This window comes from Tachysurus vachellii, chromosome 20, assembly GCF_030014155.1.
Source record: "Tachysurus vachellii isolate PV-2020 chromosome 20, HZAU_Pvac_v1, whole genome shotgun sequence".
In the NCBI taxonomy this organism is placed as follows: Eukaryota; Metazoa; Chordata; class Actinopteri; order Siluriformes; family Bagridae; genus Tachysurus; species Tachysurus vachellii.
The window spans coordinates 16,871,045-16,893,323 of record NC_083479.1 but is presented as its reverse complement, the minus strand read 5'-3'; the positions used below and the strand labels follow the sequence as shown (position 1 = coordinate 16,893,323).

The 22,279-nt window shown below is 41.3% G+C and overlaps 1 protein-coding gene across 3 annotated transcripts in view; it reads left to right on the top strand.

Moving 5' to 3' along the window:
- Positions 1–15,565, top strand: part of ppp3ccb (protein phosphatase 3, catalytic subunit, gamma isozyme, b) — a 44,591-nt gene extending 29,026 nt beyond the window's left edge. Inside the window, exons 11-14 of one of the 3 annotated variants that reach the window (XM_060896733.1) lie at positions 4,682–4,766; positions 5,174–5,271; positions 8,800–8,826; positions 12,774–15,565. In XM_060896733.1, coding sequence (XP_060752716.1) covers positions 4,682–4,766; positions 5,174–5,271; positions 8,800–8,826; positions 12,774–12,913 — 350 coding nt within the window. In that variant the 3' untranslated portion in view covers positions 12,914–15,565. Of the gene's footprint in view, positions 1–4,681; positions 4,767–5,173; positions 5,272–8,799; positions 8,827–12,764 lie in introns of all 3 variants that reach the window. The other 2 variants (XM_060896732.1, XM_060896734.1) reach the window with 2 other exon arrangements.
- The last annotated feature ends 6,714 nt before the right edge of the window (positions 15,566–22,279 follow it).

Genomic DNA, 22,279 nt, shown 5'->3' with positions numbered 1-22,279 from the left:
AAATCTTAACTTCTGGGAAATATTAATGTTTTGGGTTCTTCATTTGAAAAGCACTTGAAGTGAAAGAAAAGACAAAAAAACACTAAAATGTTGACCTACAAAGTTAAAGGTCAATCCAACCTGCTGTTTAAAGTTGGTGGACTTGTGAAATCCTGGTGAACGAATCTCCTGATGATGATGATGATGATGATCCTGAAGAAGATATTACAGTATACAGCAATGTTTATTACTCATTCTGCTGATTAAACTGCAGGCGCTTTTACTCTGGAAGTCTAGTCTGCAACAGATCACGGTCCGAATGGAAAATCAGTAACGTTAAAGTGCAGCATGGAACCCAGCACTAGACTTCCTGTAGGACGTGGTGGGAGTTTTCTGGACTCACTGGAACTTTGCCATGAATCCCGTGAACATTGAACGCATTTCATCGTCAGATCTGCTCTGAGTTGATCGGAAGGTCAGGGTTCGAGCCCCAGTACTACAAAGCTGCCACTGCTGGGCAATAGACCAAGACCCTTAACTCCCCCTGCTCCTGGTCTGCTGTATCATAGCATCCCCGGCGCTCTGACCCCAACCTCCTCAGTCGGGAAATGCAAAGAAAGGGACTGCACTGTGATTTAATGTGTGTGTGGTGACAAAGGCTTCTATGTCCCGATTTCATTTTAAAGTAACCTGCGTGTGTTTAAGCCGACGACATCGTTAGTTTCCACAACACAAGTGCAGCATGAGTGAGAGGGGAATGCTGTGGGGCACAGAGGAGACAGGAGAATCGCCTTACTGCGATATGGCGATGGAAGATGAACACACACGCAGCAGGGTTTGACAGAATCAAGTCTGAAACCAGACCAACACTGCAGCGAGCTGTGGGAAGAAACACACTCTTCTAATCTAATACAGTATTTGAGCTTCATTAGCATTCTGCAGCACCAAGATCACAATCTAGTGTAAAGTAAGATGTTTAATACAGAGTCTTCTTCTCTTCTGCTAATTCTACGTAGATCAGCTGTAGGATTTGTAGTTAGCTCGCACCAAGTAGCGTAAAACTCATGACAGCCCTGTTTGATTCTCTCCTGCCTCATGCTGACCCTGACACACGCCTGAGAGCGGCAGGTCTGCCGAACTCCTCGGCTTTTGCAGATGTGAGTCTGGATGAGAGCGAGAAAACAGACTAACCCATTTAAAGCTATTTAGAGCAGCATGTCTAAGTCTCACACTGAACTCTCTGTCCTCTCTCACTATCTCTCTCCATCTGTTTAAAAACGTCCAGCGCAGGGTGAGGAAGTACGTGAGCAGCTCAAGTGCGCTCAAGAGCTTGGTTTTTTTGGCGTGTGTGAAGAACCAACATGCTTTTTACTGTTGGCTGCAGTTTAATGTTGATTAATCATTGTTATTAATACAGACCCAAAAACGATTGGGATATATATACAGTATATATATGACATTTGATTAAGACTCTATTTAGATGTTTTTCTTAAGCCCCATGCAGGTGGGATTAGATTTTCAGGATGACTGTATGTATTTAATTTGTACTTTGTTTGTTCAGCTTTTCCTTCAAGGAAAAAAAATCCAGGCATTTGTAAGTTATCATGAGCCACCTCAAGTCTGCAACTCCCATGAACTCACATGCTGGTGTCACACGTGTTCACACGTGTTCATGGAGCGTGAATTTATTTCTAGAACACTGAACTTGTGATAATGTGGCATATGCTAATGTGAAGTGTGCTGCCACGCTCGATTTCAGCAGCTTGCGGGATCTCGTTTTTCTTCTATCCTTTTCCCGACCTGTTGTAGTTTTCAGAGAATCTTGTAGATCATCCATCATTTGGCGACTGCTAAAAATGTCTGACGGCAAACATGATTAAAGCAGCGGTGCCCAGATTTATGCACTTTTCCAGCTGTAGAGATTTGAAAAATTAGAGCCGTCGACCCAAATGGAAGGAAAAACATCAGCGTTTTGGTGAAAAAAAGAAAAGATGGTTTGGGTGGAAATGATCTCATCTGTGAATAATGTTATTAGATCTCTGTATGCAAACCTGATCCCAGCTGAACAGGGTTTTATTAAGGTTTATAACGATCAGATCGGGTCGATGTGACGAGTCAGTGGTGAGAGAAATGACTGTAAAGTGTAGCTCAGTGATGATTTGTGTAAACTGTGTTAATGTAGATATCATTAGGAACACATTGTTCATTTTAGTCAGAGTGAACAAACAAAAGCTCAAATATTGTAGAGCTAGAATAGATTTAGTGTGTTCACACATTTACAGAGCCAAAGCAGAGTCTAGATCAGAGTGTAAATTAATAGCTTCAGTTTCAGTATCAGTTTGCTGTTTGGTTTGAATGGGCAAAATGGTACTGTCTAGGTGAAAGGGAGAGGAGTGTCTCTGTCGGACTCTCTGTCAGTCTCTCTCTTTCTCGCTCTCTCTCTCTTTCTCGCTCTCGCTCTCTCTCTCTCACTCTCACTCTTGCTCTGTCTCACTCTCTCTCTCACTCTCTCTCTCTCTCTTTTGCTCTGTCTCACTCTCTCTCTCTCACTCTTGCTCTGTCTCACTCTCTCTCACTCTCTCTCTCTCTCACTCTTGCTCTGTCTCTCTCTCTCACTCACTCTCTTTCTCTCACTCTTGCTCTGTCTCTCTCTCTCTGTCTCTCTCTCTCGCTCTTGCTCTGTCTCTCTCTCTGTCTCTCTCTCTCGCTCTGTCTCTCTCTCTCTGTCTCTCTCTCTCGCTCTTGCTGTCTCACCCTCTCTCTCACTCTCTCTCACTCTTGCTCTGTCTCACTCTCACTCTCTCTCACTCTCTCTCTCTCACTCTTGCTCTGTCTCACTCTCTCTCTCACTCTTGCTCTGTCTCTCTCTCTCTCTCTCTCTCTCTCTCTCTCTCTCTCTCTCTCTCTCCCTGTCTCATTCTTTGTCTCTTTCTCTCCCTTTCTCTCTCTGTCTCTGTCTCTGTCTCACTTGCTGTCTCTCTCTCCCTGTCTCTCTCGCTCTCTCACGCTCTTTGTCTCTGTCTGTCTCGCTCTCTGTCTCTCTCTCCCTGTCTCTCTCTCGCTCTGTCTCTCTCTCTCTCTCTCTCTCTGTGCTGATGTATGCAGAAGAGGGCAGATAGCACTTTCCTCCAGTGTGCTATGCTCCACTGAAAAACCAGCTTTGTGTGTTTGCATCTCAGTTTTAGCAGCATACGACGCAAAACACACATTCGATCAGTTCAGTGAACTCACTTTGTCACCACTTTGGAAGTGGACAAGACACCGGCTGAGCTGCTACTTTGCTTCACACCTGAGTGCTGTGTTCTTATCTGCCTGAAGAACGACTCCAGAGTCCCATTCACACACACAGTAAACCCTTTTATCCAGTGACCCTTTTAACCAGTCCCCTTTAAACAGGATTCCGTCCAGCAGTTCAATTCCTCACAGTTGCTATTGTGAGCAGAATCCCTGATACACACAGTGTGGCAAAGTTACAATTTCTGATAGGACAGTAACAGCTTATGAAAGTGTCTTTGAAAGGAAAAGATAAGTGACACACCATAGGTGTGATCATTTTGACTTGAATGCATTCTGTCCTTAATTCAGTGCTCCTGAAGTACAGTTCTGCAATCCCTCAAGTGTATGAAACTCTTATGTAGGAGTTTGGTGGCCCACTTACTGTGCCTGATACGTTTGATTTGATTTGGCCTTCTTTTTCAGTGGTGCGTAATTATATCCTGGCCTGACACATTTCCTCTGTGAGGTTTAGAAATGGGGGTTATCGATCCCTTCGGGGAGAGGGAGAGAGATAGAGAGAGCCCTGACTGCTCGTTCGGTCGCCGTTAACCGCCTCGTTATGGACGACGGAGCAAAGGAAACGCAGCGAATGATGATTCTCTAATGAGACGCCATTATTCTTTATGTATATTGCCTCAAAATCCGACGTTCTAATTTGACTGAAAGCAGCGAGGAGGAGGAGGAGGAGGATGCACAACTCCTAGAGGAGAGGAATAATTTTGGTATAAGCTGTTAGTGGTTACAAGACGGCTGTCCCGTGGGGTCCAAACACAATATTTGAAGCATAATATCTTCAGCAATAAAGATCATGTAAGCACCACAGTGCTGAAGAATTCTCAAATCTGATTCGTCAGAAGGTTTTGAATCATGCTTTACAGCAGCAGTCCCATTTTCATTAATATTGTTTGACTGCTATTCAAATCACGTTTGTATTAATGCGCCCATAGTGAAGTGTGGTCGTTTCTATAGTAACCGGGCGTTCTCAGGAAGAGCGTTCGCCATCGTGTCCAGGAAGTCAAAGGAGCAAACGTGGCCGTGTGTTCTGCTTACGGCGGGCGGCGTACGCTCTCTCTCCCCGACACCACAACTAAATTTCAGTGTGAACACATTACTCATACTATAAATACTACGGGATTTGGGACGCACCCTTTGATTATGTGGAGCGTTGGACAATCCGGTATGAGCTGTTACTATAGAAACAACGTATTAGGTTAGATATTAACCTGCAGTTCACGTTACAGCCAGAACTAGTGTCTAAACCGTGCTGTTCTGCACAGCTCCTGAGCAGAGAAACAACAAACATGATGACGAATGACTTAATTGCTAAAGACTGTAGAGATCACAAGTCACAATTTACAGGCTGAAATGAACACATTCTTCTGTCTGTCCGTCTGTCTGTCTGTCTGTCTGTCTGTCTGCGTGTCAGGTGGTGCTCCGGCTGTTCGTAAGGAGGTGATCAGGAATAAGATTCGTGCCATCGGCAAAATGGCCAGAGTTTTCTCTATACTTAGGTGAACACACACTCTAGGAATCCTGTCACATACATCACACACACACACCCTGTCTCTTACTCTCATTCTCTCTCTAGGAATACTGTCCCATAGAAAACACACACAATCTCTCTGTCTCTCTCGTTCTCTGTCTCTCTCTCTCTCTCTCTCTCTCTCTCTCTCTGTGTCTCTCTCTCTCTCTCTCTGTGTCTCTCTCTCTCTGTGTCTCTCTCTCTAGGAATACTGTTACAACACACACTGCAGGAATGCTTTCACAACACACACAGTCTAATGCTTACAATGAAAAATGAAGCATGTTTGTTTAAAAGCATAATAATTTTGCACTAATGTGTTACACTCTCCTCTCGTCACTTTTTTATTTTAGTGCTGACTCTGGGTGTGTGTGTTTGTCTCTCTCTCTGTGTCAGGGAGGAGAATGAGAGTGTGTTACAGCTGAAGGGTTTAACCCCCACTGGGACGCTGCCACTCGGGGTGCTTTCTGGGGGTAGGCAGACGCTGCAGAGCGGTAAGACCCACACTCACACTCACGCACATGCAAACACACATACACACAAACATATAAGCATACACACATGCCCTATGCACAATCTCCTAACCCCCTGCTCCTGCATTGCATCTCTCTCTCTATCTCGCTCTCTCACACACACACACACGCACGCACAGAGGAAAAAAAATGCTTTCTTTCCTGCCCATTCAATCCCCCACCATCACCTCTCTCTCTCACACACACATGCGCGCACACACACACACACAGGGGAAAAAAAAAAACATTTTTTGCTTTCTTTTTCAGCTTCCTGCCCATTTAATCCCTCCCTATCTCTCTCTCCTTCTCTCGCTCTCTCATTCTTGCCTCTCCTCACTATTTAAACAGTGTTTTTTTTGCCTGTAAGACGAGGGGTCACAATCCCACTCCCTTATTTTGGTTTATTTTAACATTTTACTTAATATTAGAAATATTGACCGGTTTATTTTATGTGCTTTTGTGTGCTACATTTTGCCAAGTCATGTTTAAGTGAAAAGTTGAAAAGTTAAAAAAAAAAGTTTGACTTTTTCACTGATGTGCTGCATTAAGTTATAGATCAGTCATTAAAACTGGTTTGCTTTCTTATTGACTTTTTGCTAACTAAGCAAGTGCCGGGTCTCAAATCATACTTATATATAAGCTGCATTTATTTATTTGTTTGTTTGTTTATTTATTTATTTATCCTCTCATGCCACTTTTAAACCTAGTGAAAACTCTTGCATAACACTTTATATTAGATATTTTTAGATTAGTAAATACCAGTAAGGTCAGAGTTTTTGATTTGAGGCTCAGTTCATGGCAGGAATCATAAAGCAGTCCCTTCAGGGTTTCACAGAGTTTCTTGGCCCAAATTGGCATAAAAATCTGTGGTCATTTTTAACTCCCCCAACATCCTGGAGTTGATTGTGTGATCATTTCTGCCATCACAAATTGGTGGAACCCTGCAGGAACTGATAAAGACAGCAGAAAGTTTTAAGGGACCGACACATCAGTGTGTTAAACGTCCCTTTGAAGAAAAATCATTAGAGTTTGACTTCAAACCCTGGAGGTGAAAGAACAGAAGCGGTGCTGATAGCGACTGGATTATGAGTGTGCATTTAAATACACTTCATGCCTCTGGCTTTCTCTCTGTATATATTAACCTTAATCTCAGTCTCTTCTTTTCTCTCATCTTTCTTCCGTCACTCTCACACGTCCCCAACTCTTCTGCTTAACTTTTTCCATTTACTAATTGTCTTTCCCTGCTTGTCTTTCTTCCCTCTCGCCTCTTAAAAAACTTCAAAGATCATCTTGCTTTTTAAAATTCCCCACGCAGGCGCGCGCACACACACACACACACACACACACACACACACACACACATTATAGTGCTGCAGAGAATCACAGTATGGAGACTATCTCTCTCACACACACACATTATAGTGCTGCAGAGAATTACAGTATGGAGACTATCTATCTCTCTCACACACACACACACACACACACACACACATATTATAGTGCTGCAGAGAATTACAGTATGGAGACTATCTCTCTCTCACACACACACACACACACACACACACACACACACACAATATAGTGCTGCAGAGAATCACAGTATGGAGACTATCTCTCTCTCACACACACAATATAGTGCTGCAGAGAATCACAGTATGGAGACTATCTCTCTCTCACACACACACACACACACACACACACACAATATAGTGCTGCAGAGAATCACAGTATGGAGACTATCTCTCTCTCACACACACACACACACACACACACAATATAGTGCTGCAGAGAATCACAGTATGGAGACTATCTCTCTCTCACACACACACACACACACACACACACACACACACACACACAATATAGTGCTGCAGAGAATCACAGTATGGAGACTATCTCTCTCACACACACACACACTATAGTGCTGCAGAGAATCACAGTATGGAGACTATCTCTCTCACACACACACAATATAGTGCTGCAGAGAATCACAGTATGGAGACTATCTCTCTCTCACACACACACACACACACACACACACTATAGTGCTGCAGAGAATCACAGTATGGAGACTCTCTCTCACACACACACAATATAGTGCTGCAGAGAATCACAGTATGGAGACTATCTCTCTCTCTCTCTCTCACACACACACACACACACACACACACTATAGTGCTGCAGAGAATCACAGTATGGAGACTATCTCTCACACACACACACACACACACACACACACTATAGTGCTGCAGATAATCACAGTCTGGAGATAATCACACATACACACACACACACAGGTATTATACTGATACAGAGAATCACAGAATGGAGACTCTCTCTCCCACACACACACACTCCGTCCTGCGGAGACACTGACACACTCATGTGGCTTTGTGACTCTTATACAGTGTGACCCAGTTTATTCCAGCAAACACAGTGCACCACCACGAGCTGTCACCACTTTCCAAACATGTATTTTATCCCACCATCCAAAGTATTGCACATTTCAGCCCTTAACTCGGCCAAGATCGATACCAACCAGTAATCTGTCAGAATCACCAAATATTTATAAGAAATATAGTTTAACTAAACTAGATGTTTGTGTAATAAATCTTAACTGTTGAAACCTTGCTTTAGATTAAAGGGTCAGCTATGTGTGGTGTTTGATAAATGCAGTGGGATTAGTGTTGGGATCAGTTCTTGATGGTGCCCTAATACTCGCTTCATACTAACGTAGTGCAGCTAGCATGCTAAAGCTCAAATCCAAAAAAAGAAACCGTTCTTAATTCCTTCTTCACATCTTATCATTATTATATGAATGCTTGTAATGGTTTAAAGCTCCAACTAATGTGATCAGGTTTGTTTTTGATGAAATGAACACACATATCCAAAAATAGACAATTTCACTGTTATCACTTAGCAGCTATAAGCATTTGCCCTCTCACGCTCTTTGGAGTAATTAAGAAAAAAAACATTTGATTGTCAAGTAAAACGGCAACTCACAGATTTCTGTCCTCATTGTTTTATTTCTGTCTTATTTCAACTGTTGCAAAGCATCTAAACCGGAGACAAGTTATTTATTTTTAACCTTTTTTTTTTATTATTATAATTTGTTTTTGTTTGCGTCCACCATACAAGTCCCTGTTGCTATAGAAACTAAACCACTATACCACATAATTCCCCATCGATAATTTCATATAATCGTTCAATAACGATAAGTTCAATAATTCATCATTAACTATTTTTATTTTATACATTAACATAAATTCTTGCTCTCGGTTTTTTGGAAAAGCTCTCATTTCATCGGAAACAAAAAAGCTGATACCGCTTAGAATTTTGACTATGCGGGAATGAATGATGGATTTTGGGGGGTTTTGTTTGTTTTTGTTTTGTTTTGTTTTGTTTTTCTCTGGTGCTTGTCTGATTTCTCTGATTTGTTTTGCATTGATAATGTGACTCACTCTCTCTCCGTTCGTTTTGGGCATGTCACTGCTACTCACGCTTACACAGCCACCGTAGAAGCAGCCGAGGCCCGAGGTATGCAACACTTCTTGTGTGTTTGTGTGTTTTTGTGCGTATGTTTGTGTCTGTCTGTCTTAGTCACACCCCTCTCCCCTCCCTGTACTGCTAAAGCGTGTCTCCTCTGTGTGACTTTTTAAACATTGTGGCAGTTTAGAATTAGCACACACTCACACATATACACACACACACACACACAGCACACACACTTTGGGTTTGAGATTTGTTGGGCCTCTTAGTTCCAATGAAGGGAAGCTTCGTACAAAGACATTCTGTGTGCTATTTTGTTCTTAACAGTTTTGAGGAAGAAGCACGTATAAGTGTGATGTTCAGGGTTTCACACGTCCACACTTTTGACCGTAACACACACGTATTAAACATCAGCTAAGGGAGAAAGAATGTCTACAGACAGCGCTAGGTGAGGAACAGGGACAACCTTTAATCCAGGGCTCTTCAGGACTCGTGTCGAACAGAACAGAGGCGCATCACTTCATAACTCTAGGGTTCGTTGTCTGACTGAACTTAATTTATTCTAGAGATGTCTTTTTAACACTAGGCTACTTGAAGGGCCGAAACAAATCACCTTGTGGGCCAATTGAATAGCCGGGTTTTAACTAGTACAATGTTCTTGTCTACCAGCTGCTACATGACACACACACACCTTTACTTAGAGCTATACAGAATTGCTTTTTAAAGACAAAATTGTTTGTAGTGTGCAGTACGTCATCTGGAACCCAGCTTAAAAATAAATAAATGTTAAAGGTAAATCCGGTCCGTGTGGATTGTCTGGACGTATAGTGCTGAAGTTTAGCTACTGTTGTACACCAGGACTGCAACTATTCATTTTGATTTCCTCTCAGGTTCTCATCAAATGTTTCTCACGGCTGGGAAACCGTCATGTGGTGTATCGTTTCATTGTAACTGGCAATATGTAAAGTGGGGAAACGTTAAAAAAAAGCTAAATGCAATGTTCTGTGAGCTCTGTGATTGAACAGGAAGTTATGCATTTTAGTGTCGAGTACCAAATGTTCATCTTTGACTCAACAGTGGTTTAAAAAAAAAAAAGGACCAGCACCAAATGCAGCCTTCCAGGCACTTAATCCACAGCCATTATTCAGTATTTGACCACATGTGACGTACACGTTCAGTGCATTAGAGATAACACACAGATCATTAAAGTATCACTGTGATTGATTCTAAACGAGGTTAATGGTCCAGCGACGGCTCACGTCGCCATGTACACGTATACCTCAGCTCTAAAATGGGCAGGACTAACTTTGCGTAAAGTCTTGCGTAAGCTCCACAGACTCAGCTCTTATTTCCCTGGGCAATATGCTAATTAGCTAGCAAGGCATAGTGTGTGAAGTCAGCCAGCTGTCAGCACAGCTGGAGTTGGATGAAAGCAGCTCGCTTTGTAGGAGGCAGACATAAACGAGCGCAGCGAATTCTTCACTGAGAAGTCATTTAATGATGCAGCTTCGTAGGATGCTAACGCAAGGTGGAATGAGACTGGTTACACACACACACACACACACACACACACACACTCAGGCAGGCAGGGTTATATGCAGGAGCTGAGGGCTAGTCAACCACAGAGCAAACAAGGGAAGTCTGTTTTTAATCACCACAACTTCCTGCCAGCACAAAAACATAAATGTCAGCAAAATAACCAAACTGTATCTAAACATCAGCTCAAGAAATCTTTACCCGTGTTTTATTTCACTCGTCTCCTCCATCACTCTTCATTTTATTAGTGTGCATGCTAGTTGCCTTGATTTCACTTTCAGCCTCTCTTTATCATTCATCTCTTTGTCACTCGTATCTTTCATTTTTATTCTCTCTCCCCCTCTCTCCCTCTCTCCGTGTGTATATCTCTCTCTCTCTCCCTCTCTCTGTGTGTGTATCTCTCTCTCTTGCTCTCTCTCGCTCGCTCTCTCTTGCTCTCTCTCCCTCTTGCTCTCTCTCCCTCTTTCACGTTCTACCTCTGTCTTTTGCCCACTCTCTCTGTTTCTCTCTCTCTCTCTCTCTCTCTCTCTCGCTCTCGCTCTCTTGCTCTCTCTCGCTTTCTCTTGCTCTCTCTCGCTTTCTCTTGCTCTCTCTCTCGCTCTCTCTTGCTCTCTCTCTCGCTCTCTCTTGCTCTCTCTCTCTCTCTTTCACATTCTACCTCTGTCTTTTGCCCACTCTCTCTGTTTCATACGTTTTTCACTCCTACCTTCCATGTTGTCTGTCCCCCTTCACCCCACCCCAGCTTGTGTGTGTCACTGTGCTGATTGTTACTGGGAGAAGTATTCCATGTTGGTGTGCTGGCGTAATGCTAGTTTTCAGACCAGTGGCTCCTGTAATCTGTGTGTGTGTGTGTCTGTGTGTAAAGCTCATTGATATGTTGTGTGTTCATCATCCTACTGCCTCTGTGCTGCAGAGGTGGTTTTGTCTTTGTGCTAAAATGTGCTCATGTTGTGGTGTATCTGATTAGAGTCGTCTCCTGAAGGCCGAGTGCATCACAGAGTGTTTTTATTTCATCACGTATCAGCTGCCAGTCCAGCGTTGTGCTCAGCTACACTTCCTACTAAAGACCGACTAAATTCAACCACAAATCGTTCCAGTGTCTAGAAATCCTCAGTTTTGGCTTTTGTTTGCAGTGTGTTAACAGTCGTTACATGTGTCTTGTTATCAGTCGTACTGCTCTCAGTCTCTGGTCAGACCTCAGCCTGTTTTATTGCCATGACGGAAACTATTGCCATAGTTTTATGGTTAACGTCTGAACAACAGCTGCTGAATCCTCCATCTGACAGAGACATATACACGTTTTTAACTACCATGACATCATCTCTCTCTCTCTCTCTCTCTCTCTCCCTCTCTCTCTCTCTCTCTCTCTCTCTCTCTCTCTCTCTCTCTCTCTCTCTCTCTCTCTATCTCTCTCGCTCTCTCTCACTGTCTCTCTCTCTCCCTCTCTCTCTCTGTCTCTCCCGCTGTCTCTCTCTCACTGTTTCTCTCACTGTCTGTCTCTCACAATCTCTCTCTCTCACTCTCTCTCTCTCTCTCTCTCTCTGTCTCTCCCGCTGTCTCTCTCTCTCCCTCTCTCTCTCTGTCTCTCCCGCTGTCTCTCTCTCACTGTTTCTCTCACTGTCTGTCTCTCACAATCTCTCTCTCTCACTCTCTCTCTCTCTCTCTCTCTCTCTCTCTCTCTCTCTCTCTCTCTCTCTCTCTCTCTCTCTCTCTCACTGTCTCTCTGTCTCTCCCGCTGTCTCTCTCTCACTGTTTCTCTCACTGTCTGTCTCTCACAATCTCTCTCTCTCGCTCTCTCTCACTGTCTCTCACACTCTCTTTCTCGCTCACTGTATCTGTCGTTGTCTGTGTCTCTTTTGCTGTCTCTCTCTCTCTCTCTCTCTCTCACTGTATCTGTCTCTCTCACTGTCTCTCTCACTGTCTCGCTCTATCTATCCATCTATCCATCTATCTACCTCACACACAAGTATAAAGAATAAATTGATGTCCTTTTGAGATCACGTTATCGTTTCAAATATACACTCACCGGCCACTTTACTAGGAACACCAGCTACTAAAACACAGGTTAAAATTTGTCTGCTTGTCAGCGCAGCCTCTCAAATGACCCTCCAACCTGAAGACAGTGTGTGAAATAACAGCTGAAATGAAAACACTTGTTAATGGACTCGGGCTTCTGGACTCGAGAGTGTGTGTGTCATCAGTCTGTGTTGTTTGTCATGTGGCTGATAATAAGTTTTTCTCTCTCATTAATGTCGAACACGCTAACCTGACCACCACTAATCAAGTAAGTGATAAAGTGTCTGTACTCTTTAATCTTTTAAAGCTTTCTGACTGTAATGAAGTGCACAGTAATAAGGAGAATTGAGAATAGCTCCACACTGTGGCAGGTTTACTAGGACCCTGACTGACCTCTCGTTGTCTCTCTCTCTCGCTCTCTCTCTCTCTTCCAGCTATTCAAGGCTTCAACCCTCAGCACAAGATCCAGAGTTTCGAGGAGGCACGCGGTTTGGACCGGATAAACGAAAGAATGCCTCCGCGAAAGGACTCAACCGCCAACTCCATCAACGCCGACAAGAACGGCACCAACGCACAGGCGTAGTGTCCCGCTCACCCTCTTCATGTCTCCCCCTCTCTCTCTCTCTCTCTCGCTCTCTCTCATCTTAAATTCACTCCTGGACCGTTTTGTGAGAAACCGGCACTAACACACAGGCGAACCCCCACTCCAGGTCAATGAAAAACCATCTCTCTCTCTCTCTCTCTCTCTCTCTCTCTCTCTCTCTCTCTCTCTCTCTCTTTCCCTCATCTTTACTCACTCCATCAAATTTCTCTTGTAGAAAAACGGCACAATACCGTTTAAAAAAAAAATCATTTTTTTTATTTATTTATTGATATATGATAAGAACTTAAGAAAAGTTAAGTATATAATGTCGGGAAAAAATCAAGATAAATAAATAAAGGAATAAATAACATTTACAAAGAGTATTCAACGTGCATAAAACACAGTATGTATAAATAGCCTTGGATTGGTGTCATCACAGTTGAAATCCATTTTGTATTTTTATTTTTGTTTCCTCCTCTTTTTTTTTATTTTTTTTTTATTTTTATTTTTTTTCTCCTCTGAATTCAGCCAAGACTTAGTTTAGCAAAAAGAAATATTGTGCATGCTTGGCAAGATGGCACTTGAATATATTGCTCTGGGTGGGGTAACACGCACACACACACACACATTCTCACACACACACACACACACAAAAAAAAAAAAAAAAACAGAAAAAAATAGCTTTCATTAGGGAACTGCTTTCTTGCCAGTAATGAAGTGCTCGGTTGACTCATGTTCACACACTGATACGTATCTGTCTAAACTTTAACGTGTTCCTACAATGTTTTGGATTTGAGCTATTTTTTAAATTATCATTGTCCCCCTCAAAACAAAACAAAAAACCCCATTGAAGTCTACACATGAAGACAGTGAGTGGTGGCATGGATGCAGTTTATACCTGAGCTGAACAGGTCGACGTTTCCAAAAAGGAAAAAGAAAAGGGTACAAATCTGCACCTTAACCTGTTGCTGTGAGGACGGAAAAAGAGAATTTCAGCTTTTATACCTTCAGTGTGTATCTTCTACTTAGCGTTAAATAAATCTCTACCGTAAAAGTTCATTATGCTCCAAAGATACGTATTAAAAAGGTAAAAAGACAAAGCGACGAGGAAAGGTTCAAGTTTAATACCATTTTATCAGAGCGTATATCCGAACGTAATATTTTATTAAACGCAATAGCAAAGTTTCAAATTTCATCCCGTAAATCAGCATATAGTTAGATCAGATTATCGACCTGTTCAGGAATTATTATAAGAGCAATTTTGCGAACAGACATCTGCTTTAGGGTTTAGAACAAAAAAGTGGTGAAATCAGCGTCATGAAATAAAAAAATAAACAGGTCTAGCATGCGGCATGTGAACATTCACCGAATTTCCCATTATGCCATTATGTTCTTCCTGCCTTTTTCTTTTTATTATTATTAATAATAATAATACAAAGCCAGTTTCACTCCAGTGACACTATAGGACTCATTAAGTGGATTTGTTTTTTCCTCCATCACTTTTCAGTGCTGCTTGTTAACTTCAGGGACCAATTCCCTAGCTGATCAAACTAAATCCCATTGTTTTCTTTCTTTCTTTTTCTGTCTTTTCCTTTCTTTTTCTGTCTTTTCCTTTCTTTTTAAACTGACCTTTTCATCGATGTCTCTCACTTAGAGATTCTTTAATCGGTTTAATCCGTCGCTTTTCCGCTCTGAGGTGAGACACCATGTCGTGTAACTCCAGTCCCACGGCTTTAGGATTTTGGCCCGTGACTAATTTACGTGTTTTGAGAATTATTAATTGGTAAGGTATGCGGGGTGGGGGAGGGGGGGGGGCATATAGCGAGGACGGGGTTGGAGGAAAGTGTGACACAGTCAACGAATGAACTTCTACGGATTAAAGATTCACTCGGTTGTTAAAGTTAGTGCAAGTAAAGGTTATAAAGCAATCGTTACTTCCTTAAAAGTCCATGAATGGCTGAAAGTTTTGCACCAATGAAACCTCAAAACTCTAATCCTAAATCAGAGATCAGTTGTATTATAGGAACCACAGAGCAGTGCATTGTGGGATGTGCTGCAGGCTCACAAGCACTAACATGTTTTTAATTAAAATCAGAATTCAGGGGTTTTTTTTTATTTTATTTTATTTGCTTGTTTATTTTCTCCCTTTTTTCTCCATACGTTTGCCGATTGTGAAGCCCCTGTTCTCTACAAAATGGGTCCGCAGAATCCAAAGGCTTTTTTTTTTCTCTCTCTCTCTTCTTGTTTTCTAGCAGTTTATTTTTGTTATATTATTTCCCTCCCCTCCTTGTCTGACATAAAGGGGAACTGACTGTGGCGTGGTGTGTGTGACCGTATTTAGGCTTTTTTTTTTTCCTTTGCGCTATTAAGGAGTTGAATGGAGAGATGCTCCGCCTCGGGAGGGCTTCATTTCTGACTTCTGTTATGGTTTCCAAACATATCTTACAGAATGTACAGAAAAATTAATGTCTATTAGGATTTTTATTTCTTAATAGCTGATAAAAGTTTTTTTTTTTTTTTTGGTCAAGTACTTGTATTGCAAGGCCTCAACAAATCTGGATTCATGTAGATGTATCACACCATTAGAAGAAAACAAAAAACAAAACAAAAAGAAACTAAAAAGGAATATATAAAAAAGTTGGGGAAAAGAAATTGGTTTCTCTGCGTCGTTATTTGTGTGAGTGTCAGTGAGCGTGTGAGAGAGTGAGTGTGTAAGCATGAGCAGGTGAGTGAGTGAGAGTGTGTAAGCATGAGCATGTGAGTGTGTAAGCATGAGCATGTGAGTGAGAGTGTGTAAGCGTGAGTGAGTGTGTGAGTGAGTGTGTGTAAGCATGAGCATGAGTGTGTAAGCATGAGCGTGAGTGAGTGAGTGAGTGTGTGTAAGCATGAGCATGAGTGTGTAAGCATGAGAGTGTGTAAGCATGAGCATGAGTGTGTAAGCATGAGCATATGAGTGAGTGAGTGTGTGTAAGCATGAGCATATGAGTGAGTGTGTAAGCATAAGCATATGAGTCAGTGAGTGTGTGTAAGCATGAGCGTGAGTGTGTAAGCATAAGCATGTGAGTGTGTAAGCATGAGCATATGAGTGAGTGAGTGTGTGTAAGCATGAGCGTGAGTGTGTAAGCATGAGCATATGAGTGTGTAAGCATAAGCATGTGAGTGTGTAAGCATGAGCATATGAGTGTGTGAGAGTGTAAGCGTGAGTGTGTAAGCATGAGCATATGAGTGTGTGAGAGTGTAAGCGTGAGTGTGTAAGCATGAGCATGTGAGTGAGTGAGAGTGTGTAAGCATGAGCATATGAGTGAGTGAGTGTGTAAGCATGAGCGTGAGTGTGTAAGCATGAGCATGTGAGTGAGTGAGTGTGTAAGCATGAGCATGTGAGTGTGTAAGCATGAGCATGTGAGTGAGAGTGTGTAAGAATGAGCATGTGAGTGAGAGTGTAAGCGTGAGTGTGTAAGCATGAGCATGTGAGTGTGTAAGTATGAGCATATGAGTGAGTGTGTAAGCATGAGCATGTGAGTGTGTAAGCGTGAGTGTGTAAGCATGAGCATATGAGTGAGTGTGTAAGCATGAGCATGTGAGTGAGTGAGAGTGTGTGTAAGCATGAGCATGTGAGTGTGTATGCATGAGCATATGAGTGAGTGAGTGTGTAAGCATGAGCATGTGAGTGTGTAAGCATGAGCATATGAGTGAGTGAGAGTCAGTGAGTGTGTAAGCATGAGCGTGTGAGTGTGTAAGCATGTGAGTGAGAGAGAGTGAGCGTGTGAGTGTGTAAGCATGAGCATGTGAGTGAGAGAGAGTGTGAGTGTGTAAGCATGAGCATGTAAGTGAGAGAGTGAGCGTGTGAGTCTGTAAGCATGAGCATGTGAGAGTGAGCATCAGATTCTGACCTGATTCATTGAACAGTGATTTTACCAGAACATTTTGTGTATAGGATTTGAAGCTGAACAGTATTCTGCTCCTCAGTACTAGTGTATTAGTGTACAGTATAATACATGACATAAAGTTCACCTCTGCAGACTTCAGGTCAGATCCCAATTCACTTCACTCCCAAAGGACTTCTGAATTAATCCCTCTGTCTCCCAAAGGACCTCTGCTCAAACCCTCTGTCTCATAGCTCGTTTCTTTGTCCTCCCACCTGATCCCCTGCTTCACAATCACTTGGTTTTACCTACCACTTCTGAATCCCGGACCATTTGCTCACTTTCGATACAGAACTAGAATTGGGATCTAATTTGGGGAATACCATATGAGATGATGTTTGTGACCAACTGCTATCACTTGAAGTTGAGAAATATTGTGGATGTCTTGGGGAAACTAGAGAAAAGATTTGGTTTAAGTGTGAAATTTCTGATATGACAAAATAAATAGAAGTTTACAAAAATAAGAATTCATGTTTATAACGAATACAAATTCAGTGCTGAGACTAAATTAATATGAGACAGATGCAGAGATGCTGTAATAACAGATTCAAAATGTTAGAACAATTAAAAATAAGCTGATATTTTTAATAATGAAAAATAAGTCACTTTAAAAGAAAAACTCTGGTACATCATTATTTCAGATGCTGAATCTGAGAAATAACCAGACTGTAACACGTAATAAGGTTTTTCAGCTGTTAAAACCAACCTTTTTTATTTCCTGCCTGTAACTGTGTCTTAAATCAATTCGATTCGACTTCACTTCTTCAAGAATTTCTAACAAGCCTTGTCCAGAATCCAAGTCTGATTCTTGAGTCATTTGGGAATCGTTTCTTCTTTTACGGACCACCTGTGAGTCAGTGGTGTTTAGAATTGGTAATTGTGTTACTGGAAGCTTGCATAGTTGCTGCTTTTTTTTTAAGGAATTGACAAAATGCACCTACTGCAGGAAATGTGGAAGAAATCCACAGTCCAGAGTCATTTGCTTGAGTCCGATACCATCTCAGCTTGGCGTGATGGATTCAAGAGCATTGTCTGATTGTTGCCATCTGATCGTTGCCTTTGGTATCAGTTTGAACCACCAAAACATAGAAAAGTTTGAATGTATCTGGAACAATCTGAAGCATTTTCTATCACTGTTTAAACTAAAACAATCAACACTGAACTCTGACCCCGGTTGTGAAAGCTGTCTCTGTACAAATGTTCTGCCTCGTCCCAATTACAGATTAGATATCCATAATTAGATATCCATAACACACACACACACACCCCAAAAAATACATTCAAAATATATTTACAACTAAACAACAATAAAAAAATTAAACATGAAATAAATTCTGTCACAAATGAAGATTAATGTTGTGTTTTCATTTTGTTTGCCTTTGGAGAACTCTGACCTTCATAAAATACTCTGCATAAAATGTTTCTTTTAATTTAGTTTTATTGGTCTAGCAATAGATTTAACAATAAACACTGTACAGCTTTACAATCCCTTATTCAATGGATGTTAAAAAAAAAAAAAAATTGACAGCCAATGGTTTCAATGGCAGGGTTTTGTGATGATAAGCTGGTGGTGAGATTTTGTCTCGTTCTTTTGGAACTGTTGGAGAGACGTCATGTTCCTGGTGATGTCACTGTTGTGCTATGTTTTCTCCAGGTGTTAATGATGGTCTTTATGGTGCTTCCATGATACATCTATTGTTTTGGAAATTCGTTTATACTCGTCTACCGATCGATATCTTTCAGCAAGCGAGAGCACGCATGCCCTGTAAGCACTTTCTGTTTAGACTGTGCCTTCAGCAGTTGGGTGAAAGCTAGAAGATGTCATGAAGATCCTACAGAACCAGCTGATCTTTATTTCTGAGTTAATCAGAATCATGTCATTGATAGCAGCTGGGTCATGATTGAATGTGATTGGTTAATTCTGAACACAACCCCACCCCCTGGTTGTTTCACGTAGAGGGTGAAACAAAAGTTTTATGATGATTTATTTGGATTTTGTTTTTGGTTTCAGACTTTTAATGTCCTTTGTATATAAATCAACCACATTAATATATAATATATTTGGTAAATAAGACTAAAGCAGCTTAAATTCTGTATTTAATGTACAAACCTCATTTCTATCATGCCTTACTGTACCTCCATTCAAAAATATCAAATTGTGATGATTAAAGAAAGCCAACAACCAAAAGTAAATTTATACGCAGTTGTGAAAGGTGAAAAATGGCTCTAGGTGATTTCCTGGATTTTCTAAATGGGTCATAAACTGAGATGGGAAGTTCTTTCACAATCTCATAACTCATAACACTCTGTTTAATTCCTGTTTGCCAGAAATATAATCTATCAAGCATCTGCTCATCTTTTATGATCGTATTCTATGAGGACATTTATGAAGCCGTGCTGCGTAGGAATGCGCCTGTGTTGGAACTTTTTTAGACGTACAATAAATTGTATGACAGCTGTTGTGTGCATATATAATAATAAAAAATAACGATGAGAAATGGCTTAGAATTATCCTCATTTCCATTTTTGTGGGTAAGCTGGTTAAAAGATGTTTTATGTGATTGGCTCTTATATTTGATGCAATAACTAATTTGTTCAGCTTATAATCACACCCATCATACTCATCATATAATATAATTGAATTGTTCGGATGTAAATTGTACATAATGCTGTTTGTCCTGTAATTTGCATTACAAATTACAGGACAAACAGCATTATGTACAATTTACATCCGAACAATTCAATTATATTATATTTGTCTAGCGCATTGTCTCAAAGCAGCTTTACAGAACAAATATCGTTAAAAAAAAAGTTTAGTATTATACAAAAGTTCAAGATTAATATTGGACTTATATTTCAATGTGTTTGTATTTATCTCTAACGAACAAGCCTGAGGTGACTGTGGTGACTGTGGTGAGGAAAAACTCTCTTAGATGGAAGAGGAAGAAACCTCGAGAGGAACCAGACTCACAAGTGAACCTCATCCTCATTTGGGTGACACTGGAGGGTGTGATTATAAACTATAATTAACACTGGAGAGTGTTATAATGAATTATTATAATGTCTTTTCTACAGTCAGGTACAGTCCTACAATTGTGTATTGATTAGGAGGTTGTTCTAAAAGAGCACACGGAGTCAGCATCTCCTCTTAGAATGTCCGTAATCTACATGAAGTGGAACACAACTGGAGCTTGTCCATCTCCAGACGTCTCACACGTTTGGCCTCATCTCACTGAAGGTCTGAAATCTTCATGATTTCACAAATAACACAACTGGAGCGGGTACAATCACTGGAAAAGAGAACAAGTTGGAGAGGAATTAGCATAGCTGCTGTTCATAATATTAATCAGCTTTAGATAATAATGTGCATTTGGAGCATACGGTTACAGCACATATTATGTGTATGCCAGGCTAAAGAGATATATCTTTAATCTACATTTACAAACATCAATAAATATCATCTGACTGGAAAGGAACTCATTAGCATCCAGTAACCTTAAGGCAAATGTTCTTCTGACCAATAAATACTCATCAACTACTTTAATAGGAACACCTGGTCATGGTCAACCAATCACGTGGCAGCAGTTCAATGAGATGACCGAATAAGGAAAAAATGGGATCTCGCATGACTGCCTGTGATGTGCTCGTTGGTTCTAGATGGACTGATTTTATGCGAAGTCTCCAAAGGTTACACAGAATAATGAGAAAAACAAGAAACATCCAGTGAGCAGAAGTTCTGTGTGCAGAGACACTGAGTCAATGAATGAGATCAGAGAAGGAATCTGAATCAGACTGATTCCCACCACCTTGATAAAAGCCCCAGTAAAAAAAAACAGCCCTAAAGCATGCTGTTGCCACCACCACGCTGCACTGTGGGTATGGTGTTCTTTTAGAAATTTGTATTTATTGCAACAAACACATCTTTTGAGATTTGTCTTATCAGACACTTTTTGCCACATGGCTTTAGGGTCATTTAGTTGGATGTTTTTGGAGAGAAATGGCTTCTGTCTTCCTACCCTACCCCATCATCTAGTCTGATGAATGTGAGGAATTGGTATCAAGAACATCGAACCATAGAACCTGCCTTGTGTCGACAGTTCGGGCTGGTGGCGGTTAGTGTAGGGAGTGTTACAGTATGTGGCAACATTGGGCCACTTATTACCAGTCGAGTATCATTTGAATGCCATGAACTATAGTTGCTGACCATGTGCATTAATTTATCTCCACAATCTACCCATCTTCTAAGTGCTACTTTCATCATACAACAAAGTCTCAAACTGGTTTCATTAACATTTTCGGGTATCTTTGAGATGTGGTAGACTGGAAGATTCCCATCATGAATGTTCAGCTGACAAATCTACAGCAATTATGTGATGACCATCTCATTAACAACATGTACATTTACAGTATTTGGCAGACACCTTTATCCATAGTGACTTACATTTTATTTCATTTTACACAGACTGAGCAATTAAGGGTTAAGGGCCTTGCTCAGGGGCCCAGCAGTGGCAGCTTGGTGGACCTGTGATTCGAGCTAACCACTAGGCTACCACATTAGAGCGGCTCGTTTCTAACACTGTCTGAAATACATGTAATGATTTTTAATTCTGTTCTCACAGCAAATTGATTATTATCTTTATTTTTTTCTTTATTCTACTAAGTTTTCTATGGATACTCACTCTCATCTCACTCACTCATTTTCTACCGCTTATCCGAACTACCTCGGGTCACGGGGAGCCTGTGCCTATCTCAGGCGTCATCGGGCATCAAGTTTCTCTGTTATCTAATATATAAATCAGGTTCATTCAGTAGCCGGGTTTCAGAAATTATTTTCTTTCTACCAGCATTTATCAGCTGGCAAAGTCAATGTTCTGGCATCTTGTGTCTGATCATGTGGCCATCAATTTTTAGGTTTCTCTATCCATAAAGTCTCCATAACATGTCAATTTTAGATGAATAGAAGGAGAAGCCTTTCATTTTCTCACATATACATTACAGAACAGTGAATTTCTTTCTTCACATATCCCAACTTTGGAGGTTGGGGTCAGAGCTCAGGGTCAGTCATGATACAGCACCCTGGAGCAGTGAGGGTTAAGGTCCTTACTCAGGGGCCCAACAGAGGCAGCTTGTCAGTGCTGGGACTTGAACCTCAATCACCAACCCAGAGCCTTAACCACTTGAGCCACCACTGCCCTATCGGACTTATTGTGGTTTACTGGTCACCATTAGTGGGCGAGGTCCTTCTTGTTTCCCAAGTCACCCTTCCCACACTTTCCCTAGTTTTCCCAAGAATCCTTGTCCTCCTATGTCCAAATGGCCCTGTACTTTTCATGTTGCTAGTGATCTTAGCAAAATACAACCACGCGATAGTCAGCTTTTGCCGAGTGAACTCTATGGTTAATCCTAATTTTGACAATTTTGAAACTTTGAAAATAAGGAGACG